The 13,616-nt window shown below is 37.3% G+C and overlaps 1 protein-coding gene across 4 annotated transcripts in view; it reads left to right on the top strand.

Moving 5' to 3' along the window:
• The window catches only part of PDE1A (phosphodiesterase 1A), a 114,737-nt gene extending 101,592 nt beyond the window's left edge, over window positions 1-13,145 (top strand). The window contains exons 14-16 of one of the 4 annotated variants that reach the window (XM_082763072.1): window positions 1,232-1,504; window positions 9,237-9,356; window positions 9,685-13,145. In XM_082763072.1, coding sequence (XP_082619198.1) covers window positions 1,232-1,504; window positions 9,237-9,313 — 350 coding nt within the window. In that variant the 3' untranslated portion in view covers window positions 9,314-9,356; window positions 9,685-13,145. Of the gene's footprint in view, window positions 1-1,231; window positions 1,505-9,236; window positions 9,358-9,684 lie in introns of those variants that run through there. The other 3 variants (XM_082763075.1, XM_082763073.1, XM_082763074.1) reach the window with 3 other exon arrangements.
• Window positions 13,146-13,616: the final 471 nt, after the last annotated feature.

The following is a 13,616-nucleotide window of genomic DNA, read 5'->3' on the forward strand; positions in this document are numbered from 1 at the left end:
AGATGCCAAATGGATGCCAAATGCTGACTGTGGTGGAAATGTGATTGCAGACTGAGATGCAGAAATATTACTCCCCCTAAGTCATCAAGTTCAATCACTTTAGGTCTGGATTTGAACTGGTCACTCGTGACCAAAACTTACTTCCAGAGACTTGCCTATTGAAGAAAATAAGTATCCAAATGCTTGGTTTACTTCTGTAAGACTGTAAGCACATCCAAGTCAGTAATTTTATGCCATGACATGCGGCTATTTTGTGAAGGTGTTGTTCAAACTGCAATGCTTTCACTTTTTAAATTGGTAGTATTTTGTATCTTCTGTATTAGCATATGGATTCTAAAACCTGAATTTATGAAATTAATTCTAATAACAAGATAAATAGTGCCTTCATGAACATGTACAGGTTATTTGTATCAGACTTTTCAGTCTGTGTCACAAGATTTTCATTCTCAGTTTTGTTTCATCTTCTGGTTTGTCCTGGTGCTTCCTGCTTCCTCTGTGCTGTTCTGCTCTGTCTCCTTTCACTCTGGGCCATTTCGTTTGTACTTTTCTCCAAGTTTCTGCAACACAGCATGGAATAGAGCATTCCATTAGTTGTTTGTTTGTTTGTTTGTTTGTTTCTATAGCTTCTCTCCCCTGAAGCACTATTTTCCCCATATTTCCTCCTTCCTATTCTGTATCTGCCACTAGCCATAATAGCAGCAGAACTGGACTGCATGTATATAGCCTTCTGATTTTATTTTATTTTTTTTTCCCAGCCAAAATTCTGTGTAGCTGCCTTAGACTTTTCCAGCCTGGGAAGCCAACTTCCTTTAGGGCTTCCTTTCAGTTCTGACACCTGCCCCTTCCTGGCAAGGTGTTCCCCTCCATGCCCTTTCTCTATTGCAGAACTGATGAGCTCTGCCCCTTCCAGTCCTGTTGAGGTGAGTACCACTGCTGGTGCTTCAGCATGGAGTCCTCCTACTCCCATCCTTCAGCTTACAGTGTGTTTGCTGCTGTTGCCTCCAAATAAAAATGTCAAATTGGAGGTTAAACTGGAAAGTAGACCACTATGGTTCAGTTGCAATAGTGTAATCAGGACCAGAATCTGACCCTTATTCAACACACCGATGCACGTCTTCATGCAGAAAGTTTATGTTCACAGTGTTCCCATATGCAACTCAGTCCCTACTCTGAAATCAAACTGTGGCATGTCCTTCATATCTAATTCACATATTTTGTTCCCTCTTTGTAGAACTTGTGAGAAATGTTGATGAACAGAAAAAAGACCAGAGCAGAAATTCCACAGATGCACAGTTACAGGAAGAGACAAGAAGCATACAAAATGAGAGTAGTCAGGGAAGCGATGGTACAACCTGTCCTACCAGATCCATCGTCCTACAAGTAGTCACTTCCGACACTTCTCTGAGTGATGAATCCAACTCAGAAAAATGCACTAACTCTGATCCGAACCAGAAAGATCTCACCGATGCCCAGCAAGAAACACAGAATACAGACCCACTGAATGGTAATACTTCTTCACAAAGCACCAGTCAATCTAATGAAGCTGTCCAGGGCGAAGCTGCAGCAGTGTCTGGTATCTCCCTGTCAAACACTGACAGTAGTGAAATATCAAAACAAGGTGTTGTAAAACCTCCTGCATAAGAAAGTTGCTTCAGGCAATGTAGAAGCAATAGTGTCCTAAAACCATCAAATAAAAGAGCTTTGATATAAGCAAGTATAATCTGCTTGATATTAGTTATTTGGTATCTTGTAGAAAGTCCTTCACATAAAATACCAAGACTTTTAGTTGAACTGCAAGGGTGATTTTAAAATAATCTATAGATGCGTATCTGTAATTAAATATGCTTCCTTACTGAAGAATGAAGTAAACTTTCAAAATAGAACTATCTAACATTTTGTAATCATTGTGCTATTAAAATGCACAACCTTAGATTAGGCACCTAATATGACTACTATGTTGTAAAGTACATCCTTTGTACTAAATACAATGTGAATTTTGATCTAACTTTGATCAATTTATGTAGATGCTATTTCCTAACAGTAGTAGGCCCGGGACTGGGTCATGCTCTTAATACAAAAGATCAGTCTCCTGGCTGTAGTTTCCAGGACAGGCAGAACAGCCAAAAAATCCTATAATGTCAGAATACTTTTTTGGGAATGTATTTTATCACAAGCTGACTGTGGTTTAGTATCTGATGATTTTAAAACGTTACCAAGTTGAAGATGACCAAGCATTATGAATAGATGTTAGCAATGTAAATGAAAGACATAGTGCATTTTTATTTTATTTTCATACGGTCTGAATTTTCTTATTGTTAGAATAAATCTGAGGTATTAGGGTAACAGGAATAATCAAAACATATAATGGCATTTGTTTTCTTCGCTTCTAATTAAAATGTTAAATTCATTAATACTTTTTTGACAGTGGGCCTTGAAATATTGTGCCAGAAGTACGGCATTGCCTGAGCAACAGCACTGAAGTGCTTATGAAGCTTAGCTTAGACATAAATATATAACTTGGCGTATTTCTAAAAAATCTTTTTTATGGAGAACTCCCACTTATTCTGGAGTCCAACATTCTACCCAATTTCAGTGCACCCATGGTTTTGTTGTTGACAGATTTTAATTTTTATTTTTCCACCAGCAATAACAGATGGTTAATTTAGGGTCCTAAATCAAAATATTTACACTAAAATTAATTCCACAGCATCTAATAATTGACGTTTTTGTCTTTGACATGCATTTTTTGTACCACTTTTTCTGTTAAGGTCCAATTTGAAATTTAAGTACCTTAGAAAAGTTTCCCATCTCCTGGGTGAGGAAGACAGTAGGAAAAATTACACCTGTTGTATTTCAAGCTGTAAAGAAGGCCATTGTGGTGTAGCTGTCCCTGAGTGTCAGTAGATGATTTATGAACGTAAATGTTGTTTGTGAAATCAGATACGACTTGGCATGCAATTTTTGCACTCTGTTGCCTTGTGAATCTTTAAAATCCACCTTTCATATGAGAGTAGAGGTTTCTTACTTTGGAAAAAAAAGCTAATCTTTTTCTGAGGAATTCATTTGCCAAGGCATGAAATTTGCTACAGAAGGCCTTATATCTTAATACTTCAATCTGCAAAATTTATAAAAAGGGTAGGAAGTGATCAAGTTTGTAATAGTTTATTTCCAGTGACAAATGTCATCTAGAAGGTATATTTTTTCTTGAAGATGGTAAAAAAGATTAATAACAGGATTTCCACCAATCCAAGGAGGATTCTTCTCTTGAGATGTCAATAGTCAAACACAGTTCAGATGAATAATGGTGCAGAAATAAGAGAGAGATCCAAATGTTTTCTGGAAATAAATAGTACTGGTAGGGTCCTGAATGAAAAAACAAAGCTTATACAAGGACAGCACTCAGCCCTTGCATCTCTAAAGAGGCAGCAGTACCTAAACCATGGAACGATAACAAGTCACGGAAAAAGGGGAGATATATCAGGAGACATGATGCATCAAGTGATCCAGCACACAGTAGGAGAAGCAGAAAATTATTTTTCAAGGCAACTCCAGAGGCTGAGCTATGGGCCAACGCATGCTTATTGGTATTCACCAACTTATGCCTGAGCCATGATGGATTTTCTAGCTGATTGACACAGAAAGTTTTGGTATAATAATGCACACTTCTCTACTGAAACTAAACATCTGTACCGGAAAGATCTAAACTGCTGCATACTTTGGAAGTGAAATGGAACTGAAAGGATCTTTTCTCCAAACTGCTCTGTACTATATGCTGTGCCTTTTCCTCCTGGTGAAAATATGTGAGAAGCACAGGCTTCATGCTGTTGATAGAACATGCACCCTGCTATGGCACATTCTGAAAAGTTCTTCAAAATACTTTGGAAACTATTCATCTGCTACAGTTTGTTAATGAATGCAGTCATCAGTTCTTGCTGCTGTCACGGGGAATGACACTGTTATTCAGCAAACGTATGCATTCCCAGTTTGTTGCATCTTGCATTCCAGAATAGTGGCTTTTCACCTTTTTAGACCTGGGAAACCTTAACATTTTTCCAGTGGAAATGCACATCCCTAGTCAGGCAACTTATGCCTACAGAATATAAGACAGCATTTTTTTTAGTCTCATGAACCTTTTGTGGACTCTGTCACAAGTAATTCCTGGTCCCTCCCGTCAGAAAACCACAGGATGAGTCTGGATTTCTCTTTTGCTTGAAGATTTACACTATCACAAATATTTAATTGAGAACTACAATGGATAGAATAAGGAAATTGATTAGGTTTTGTTTTTAAAGGCATCTGTTATTTGAAGGCCTTTTCAGTTGTCATTTTATGTAGCAGACACTTCTACGAAACTTCTGTTCTTTCCAGTATGTTGAATTGACTCTCAGCCATCTCCTTCAGAAATTATTTGTGTTCACATGCCAGCATAGATAAATCACAGGAAAGTGGAGAGCTTGATGTTTTGCCTGGTTTCTGTAGCATACCAATGTCAGTCTAGTACTCTCTGAACAAGCTCTTCCAGATATTCCACAGATTGAGGGTACAATGTTTAATATTAAATTTACTTATCTGAAGTCATTTGATATTACATTGCCCTTGCCCATCTCCACTGAGCCTTCTTCCATTGTTAGGGTTTATTGGTCACAGTGTCATTTATGTTTCATTTTTATTTCATCAAATAGGTTTATTTATATTTTAATAACATTTGATTCTTGCATTGTCCCTATTTTCTCAATATTTAAATCTGTCATAGAAAGCTATTTTGAATACTTTCTGGTCTTTTGAAATGACTTACAGAGCAACTATGTCATCATATTCTTAGAACTTTATTTCCTAAGGACAGATGATCAGCCATATTACTATTTCAGTAAGAAAGTTGACTATATACTATTTAAATATGATATTTTAAGTCAGCAGAAACTCTTTCACAGAATTTCCCATTTAACATATTTTTCACAAATTGATGGCATATTAAAATATCTTGTCAAGTGCAAATGATGAAACAGAGGAACATTTGTATATACTAAATATATATCTTATCTCAAATTGCTTCTGGTTTTCCTGGACGGAACATATTTCTCACTACATGAAAAAAAAAAAAAAAAGTGATTTAATTGAAACTGTATTTTCTAATGGAAAATACTGAATTAATTAAAACACTTAGTGTTTTTTTTTAGTTCAAGAAAAAAGTGAGAATTTGTTGTTACATATGAGAAATATTTTACATATATATTTAGAAAATCTTCTTAAAGTAAAAATAAGATTACAAATAAGAAACTGGTGTTGCAACTTGTACACAACATTCTTCACTAATTCATAATTTAAAAATAACTAAGTTTAAAAAATATGTTTTGCAATAGCTCTGATGATTTTGCAGGAGACTCAGGGTGGATGACAACTGAAGAGTAATGACTGGCTTTTGAGTGCTGACCATTAGGACTGAGAGTCTCACTGCAGTCTTGGCTGCAACACATTTATTCTAAGAGTCTGGTACTGTCCAGAATGACGGAATCATTAGCATAAGGTAGTATTTGTGCATGGAATTGGGTATATCAAAGGAAAACAATAGTGCAAGTGCCCTCTCCAAACTTTATATAAATTCTTAAGTCTCACAGGAAGTATGAACATAGAGTGTACCATGCCATCATAATTAACTATGTTTGTTTTCTCTTTAAGATATTTTCTCCATGGGAATAAACAAAGGCTGGGGAAAAATAATACAGAACAGTCAGGAAGAGTAAAAATCCAAAATAAGAAATACAGCAGTGTATGTTTCCATGTATGAATAAATGCAGATAGAAATGAGAACAGACTGTTGAGAAAGAGAGAAGCTAACTGTGGATACCAGGAATCTAAGAATTAAAGAATATATATATATATATATATATATGTATACACATATATATATATACACATATATATATATATATGTATACACACACATATATATATACTTACATATATGTATATATGCATATTCCTTCTAGATTCAGCCTTGACTAGGAATGGCCATTATTTTTCAATTTTATTTTATGTATCTCATCTACTGTTCCTCCATGTGGAGTAACAAGTATTTTTCTATTACTTTTCCTCTGCTAATGGCCAGCAGACTCACACAGGACACTTTTTTAACCAAGGCAATTTTCAGCAGAATGCTTCACTTGCAAGCAAGAAGGTAGAATACATAAGACATTGTTTTCATTATTTTATTTATTTATTTATTTATTTTGGCTTGGTTTCCGAATTAGAGTATTTTAATCATTTTAAGGAGCACTATATATTTATCAGGGCATTATTAACACTCTCCGTACAAAATCTTTCTACATCTGAACTTTCTGCCAGCCCTGTACTAAGGATGGGGGCAGCAGGCTAAAGAAGTGCCCAAAGTGCTTGCTGACTCACCCTGGGTGGAGAAGCAAGTTCCAGGGTGCTCTGAGGCTGGGAGAGAGACCTGAAAGTAGGTAAGGAGAAAAGCAATGTAGTTACTCAGAGTTAATTTCATAAGTTAGCTGTCATTGTCCTTTATAAAAAACAGAAAACTAACTCTCAGCATTCTGTAGGAAAGAAATTGCAATATAACAGGGATGGAAAACAAAGGTAATCACAGGGGAAGATGATCTGCCTTCCTGGAAACTGTCACCGAATTGTTAGGCATGCTATGAGAGGGTTCTCTGATAAAAAAAAAAAAAAAAAAAAAAAAAAAAAAAAAAAAAAAGAGAAAAGGGATTGTTTTACCCTCCTTGTATGACATCTCTTTCTAGGGTTAGTTCTCATATGCCATCACAGTTTATTACCAGGTTTTGTTCTGCCCCACGTCCTGGTCAGTGCAAAGGGAGAACCGGGCACTGTTAGGAGAGCTTGGCTTGGGACTGAACGCTGCTTTCCTCTGAAGCACCTCTGTCCTTTCCACAATCTCACTGTCATTTAATTGAATGTTACAAGATTAATTGGAACTATTATAAGGTGATTTTTTTTTTTAAGTGATGATCTTCCTTTTCTCCTGAGTGATTTATTAATTAGAAAATTCATTTAAAAACTGCTTATGTTTTATTAAACAACTCCGTGTTTCAATGATTTATAATGGCTAATTGGCATGCTTTTAACTTTTCACTCATGATGATAGCCACATTAATCCTTAATGTCAAAATGTAAAGGAGACAATAAATCTCTGATAAAACAGATTACCAGTAACTCTGTCCCATGTGACAGTAGAGGACTATCCAGTCACAGTGAGTTATAGAAAGCATGCAGAGCCTTCAGCAGTCACTGTCTGAGAGCCTCTGGAGGATAGCCAGGTAAAACAGCACAAACCCACACCAACAACATGTCAGTTTAATTTACGGCCATGTGGGTGGCATCGAGTTATCATCCATGCCATGCAAGTGCTGGTGGCGGCTCAGTCTTGTGGCAGCCCCATGGTGCTCAACTGTGTTTTACTGTGCCAGGTGGAACCCTTCCTGTCCGTGCAGAGCAGGTGCAGATCACAGCTCCGTGTGCTGCTCATGGCACTCCCCGTGTGTGGCTAAACAGCACTGCAGGGCTTCGGGGCCTGGCCTGGCAGAAGCAGCTGTGCTTGTGCCGGGGAGGAGGACAGAGGGAAGGCGATATTAAAAAATCAAGCTATGTGCTAATAAAAAGAATACGGTTTATGAGATAAAAGCTGTTAGTGACCATTTGAAGGTTGTTATAAAATTGGCACACTGACACAAAGAATGTTATGTATGGGTTAGAGTTCATTGTTTTGTTTCTATGAAGATTAATACATTTTCATTTACTTTAATACATTTTTGTTTCAATGAAGATCCACAGTTCCTGTTTCACAAGGCCTTCACAGAACACTCTCACTCCTAAAACCATGCTAATCAGTCGAAGTCAAGTATGAAAATTAAATATTTAGAGCAATAGATTGTGCTTTCATACCCCTCCCCCCCCCCCCCTTTTTTTTTTTTACAGATAATAATAAAAGTTTTGCTGAATCTCTCCAAAAATAACTGCAGGCAGGAAGATCTGGAGAATTTTTTTTTTTTTTTAATTCATTTTACTTCATTTTATAAGGCTTCAAAATCCTTTAGAGACCTGGCTGTCTATCAGCCATGCACACTACATTAACATAAGAAAAATGAGGGGAAGAACACTAGTTACAGAGCGGGCAGCATCCTGGCAATGAAAACATTGGTAAAAACCAGTAACAAAATTCTCTCGTTTACTGTGATGCTATGTCACAGCTATTCCCCGTGCTATTCCCCATGCTATTTCCCCATGCTTATTCGCATGAGCTCCCATTCCTCTCTTCTCTCTCTCTTTTCTAAACTCTGAGCCTCTTCAGCTTTGACTCACTGTCTTTCAATTTTCCATTTGAATTGCACATCAACTGCTTTCCCTTTCAGCAACTCGTGCCTTTGGGTTTTGTCTTTCAAAAGTCTTCCCCAACCTGTATTTATATTTCTGGAGCTTTTCCCCTTCTCCCAGCTCACCTTTGCTACTTTTGAGACTCTGTGCTTTTCCTTTTTCACATTTTCAGTTCAGCATTACTAATCACTGGTGGGACCACTCCATTCATTGGTTAAAGCTGAGAAGTTACCATACAGCTAGTATATAATACTGTAAGGTTGTTGCATTTCCCCCATAGCTACTATCCAAAACCAGTTTGTAATTTTCCCAGCTGTACTCATTCAAAATCACTCAAGGAATAGTTTAAGCAAGAACTCAGTATTATGATTAGAAGTTTGAGATCTGTATTGTATCACTTAGTTTGAAAACTACTCTTGTCACTTGATATCATTTCTCCTATCTGATTGAACTAATTGAATTTTTAAAACTTGACATTGACATCTTCCACTAAGTGAAACTTGCCCCTATTTTTAATGCCTACATCGAAGAGGATTTAAACAGCACATCTCTCCAGATGGTGAATTTTGACTTTCAGTAAGTTGGAAGGTTAAAAACAAAAAACACTTCATTACTGCTTGTGTAAATGTTGTATTTTTGTTTCATGGTGTGTGGTCTATTGCTTTCATTCTATCTTTTGCCTTTTGGATAAACCACAATGATCAGTTAAGTCACTCCTATATTTATTTTAGTAAGAAAGAAGTTAAAGAAAGCCATGATGGAACCCTCGCTTTAACCTTCAGATAGAAAAGGGAGGAGCATTTCTGCTTGTCTAAGGCTGTGCAAGTGCTATTTATTTGGTTTACTTCCTTGCTTGATTTCCCAATAACATTTTTTTCTTCTTCCAGGTGAGCCTATACACTGTAAGAAATCAGAAGATATAGTAAAAGCCACTGAGCAAAAACAAGCACTGGTACACAACTAGATTTCCTGTTTCTTAAAAGCTTCTGACATTTCAGGCAGGACAGGTAATTTTGACATTTATTTCCTATAAAGAGGAGAGTTTTATATGATAAGGATTCACTTATTGTTATTATTATCCTCTTTGGTCTACTTCTGTTGTGGTTTTATTACAAAATTTTGAAACTGGTATGTGCTATAGCCTGCTTTCTATTTCCCTTTAAAAGTTATTCAATACAATGGAAGGGAAACCCAATTCTGTTACGTTTCTGAATTTTTAATGTGAGACTAAATAAACATGCAATAATAAATCCTTGATTCAATTATATTAAATACTGGTAGTGATAGTAGTTAAAGGCCTATTGTTTACAAATTTTCATTTGAACCCTGTTGCAGGAGAAAAGAAGAACACTGTCTGTTCCTGCACCTGTGCTCTCAGAGGCTGTTATCTGTCATCTTATTCTTGGATCATCCTGTTTCTGTGGAGAGTGATTGGACAAAATGATCAAAAGTGTAAAACATTAAACCCTGAGCTGGTAACTCAAGGCACTTAACAACTCTCAGAATTTCAGTTGTATTTGTTGTTGTTATTTCCTCTTCTTTTCTGCTTTCTTAAACTAGCCAAAATAATTTTTTCAGCCAAAGTTGAACCTTGCTGTGTTGTATCACTGACACCAGACATTTCCAATTAGTCATGAGACATGTGAAAACATGGCAATCATCATCTGCACTGGATTGCTGTTACATGTCACTGCTACTGGTGTCCAATAGAAGTGGAAAGTCAAAATGAGATGTTGCTATAGACACTTGTTCATGCAACCATGCTGCATGCAACGTTGAAGTTCTACTCGTTAGCTTCCTTTAAATATCTGGAATTAAAAATATGTAGACTGTGTGGGAAGTTCTAGAGTTGTACAGATGAGCCTGCGTGAATGATGACTCTTTCCCTTTGCGGTGGCTGCCATATGGAGAGAAATGGTGTTTAAGAAATCAGTATTTGAAAACCTCTTTAAAATTAATTGAATAGCATCCAGTATTATGATTAAAACATTCTCAGTGCAACAGTGTTTTCTCAGATGTCACAGCAGTGGTGTCAGCCCTACCGTGAAGCTGGTGCTTATTGTTCTGTAGGCGGAAGAGACTGCTACATGAATACATGGAAATTGCTTTGTTCCAGCAGAGTTCTGCCTCTCAGGCAGAACTGGAAGGTGGCACTAAGACCTTATATCATGGTTTTTCTCAAATGCAAAGCTAATGACAAGAATGCAACAAAGTCCTTCCTTGCCTTGTTTCATTAAAAGAAAACACCAGAGCATCTTTCTCTGAGAGGCAGCAAAAGCGGAGCATGCAGGCGGTTACCTCTGCAAGAAGTCTCAGGATGAGCCATCCAGCCCCAGCTGTGCCCAGAAAGAGACTCCATGTTCATCTCTGCTTCCCTCAAGCTGCACAGGCCCCTTGGCTTGCCCCTTGGCCTCATGCAGCCCGCCAACAACCTTGTTGCAACAACTGCTGCAGCCTACCAGGAATCCTCCATCCCCCTCTTCAGGTTGTATGCTCGTGTGTGTGTTGGGTCACTGCATTTCCCATTCCCCTTTTTGGACCCCGTGGTTATTACCTCACTGACCAAAAAGTCTGCAATCAGCCATGGTCCACTCTGAAGAGGACTCGTGGGGGCAGTGGCTCTCCCCTCTATGCAGAGGCCTGTGTACTACTCACCTGCTGCTTCAGGGATCTAACCAGAGCTCAAGCATAACATAGGCACCAGGCTCAGCCTCAATACGAACACGTTATGTCCCGATTGAAGAAGGAATAGTAAACCAATCACCCCGTACTGAGGGAAGCGTACACGTCCATACCTTTGACTGTCTCCTTTCTGACAGCACAACCATTGAAATTGAGCTGGGAACAATACAAGCTCTGAGCCCTGGGATAAGGGCATGCCAAAAGGTGGAATTTCTGTTGTTGAATATGTAAGCCATATACACACTATGCATAATTAGTGTGCATAGTTTTAACTTAAGAAATATTTGTGCATATAGGTTGTAAAAAGTGCATTTAAACTGTTTTGTGTATCTGGTCCAGGGCTTGTATTTGGCATGGACAAAGTTCTGTACAGTGCAGTTAAAGAATGAAATGTTAATGAATGAAATTGTATCATATATGTTATAATGCAATTAATATTTTTTGCTAAGAGTTAAGAATTTATATATTATCTACCAGTGTTTGAGCAAATCATTAGTAGCTGGGATCACTCCATGCACCTTTGCAATCCTTTTTGGGGAATGTTGGGCACATTTTTTCCTTTATAATGAAATGTAAACCATCTTATGGTTTCTTATTGTCATTATGACAAAAGAAGAAGCATATTGTTTATATCAGACTTTTTTTTTTTTTTTTTTTTTGAATTGTAAGTTGTCATAGCTTATGGCAGTAGAAAATCTTGTTTAAGATCTGAGAATTTTGGTTTTATGTCTTTTCTTTCAAAACATGGGACCTTATTTCAGATGTGTTGAGCATCTGCAGTCCCACCAAATTTGAAAAGATCAAAAGATGACTGATATTTTTTAAAATTAGGCCAGTTATATCTTTGTAATGTTCTTCAATATCGTGATTTATGATTCATTGAGAACAGAAGTCAGGAGCAATCAAAATGTAATGTTCTTATTGTATTTTCAATTTCAGACTTTTACCATAGTTGAACTTGACTTTTTCTTTCTGTACCTCTGTCCCATCACCACTGAGATGCTCTGCAGAAGTTTTTTCCTGGAAATAGAATCAGAAGTTATAGCTGATTCTGCAGTCTACTGGGAGCATTCTGTGGGGCTCTTGGTGTCCTGTTGTTATACCTGGCCCCGTGATCTCCCACTGCAGAGGCTAGGAGGAATTCCTGATCTCACAGGAGGTACTCAGTGCCTGCAGATCTCCTTCATTAATATAGAAATGTGATTTGTGTATAAATATTCCTACTTGCTCATTTGTATTCAGTTTTAATCACTGTGGTAGATGTTACTGAAATACAAGCAGAGTCCTTACTTTTTCTTTAAAGCCAGCTAATTCTCTTTCTTTCTTCCTTTATTCTTAGCAAGGTTTTATCTGGACATGACCCAAAACTTACTGTGTTATTTGGTTGAGGAGAAATTTACTTTGGTGGAGAAGACCATAATAACCATGTGTTAGCTAAGGCTTTGACCTTGGGTGGAATTCAGATGGCAGAGGGGCTTCTTGTTGGAGGCTCTCCTGAACAAAAATTTCTCTCTGAAACCTGCAAGGCTGCACTACCAAAACACTGCATGGGGCCATAAGAAATGGTATTTGTATATGCATCTCTCCCACAGCATTATGGGCATGTACCCTTGCATTGAGCACACTGAGGAACTGTAGCTATAGATTAGCCCTCAAGAATTTTATTTTGTATTTTTATCTTGAGATATCTGACAAATATATTATGTAATATTGTTATGGGTTATGATCTAGCCAGTATTTTTTTATTTAATTTTCAACAAGGCAATCTACAACTGTGTGTTTTTATTCTGCTGTATTTGTCCGTATTTCCTATGATGATATTCCTAAATAAATTTGATTTGAGGGCAAGGATCATGAAGCTATTGAATGTTAGTTACAAATTTGCTTTACTGAAGCATTTGCTCATTTGCATATGATTGCCTTTGGAAAGTGACAGATCATAAATGGTTGTTTCCACACCTTTTGCCTGCTTGCAGCTCCGTGCTTTTTCCATAACTGTGCCAGTCTGTCATACAAACTCACTTGTATCTCATAGCACTCTTGAAAACAAGTAAGCTTTTCCTTCTTAACTTTTACTGCTAAAGTAGCCCTCATATGAAGGAAGTCATAACCAATAAAGCAGTATTTTCTCCCCAGAATTTTAACATGGGCTGGCATTGTTGAAATTGCTGGGACTGCTCATGTTAGCAAACATTTGTCAGGAAGGGTGCGACTTTCAGAGGTGCCTCTATGCCATACCATAAGTTTAATCAGCAGAGTTCAGTGGTACAGGGCCTCATCCTGCTACAAATGGAAATCAATGGAAAGAGTCTCATTGGCTTGGATTTGCATCACATCCTAACAAGCTGCATGATGGTAGTAAATACAGACATCTACTTCATAGCATGTACTTTGCAATTCCTTTATCCCAGATGCTCTCCCTTTTCAGCTACACACTTGAAGGCTTATCATGTGTTGTAAGTATGCCAGAAGCCAATCGAGCCACTACTGAGACCAAAATAACTTAAAATTAAGAAATTAATCAATATCCCTAGTTGTAATGTATAAAATGCATATTTTTAACTGACTATGGAGTTATTACATGA

The sequence above is a fragment of the Aythya marila genome (assembly GCF_965140915.1).
Source record: "Aythya marila genome assembly, chromosome: 6".
NCBI classification, from domain to species: domain Eukaryota; kingdom Metazoa; phylum Chordata; class Aves; order Anseriformes; family Anatidae; genus Aythya; species Aythya marila.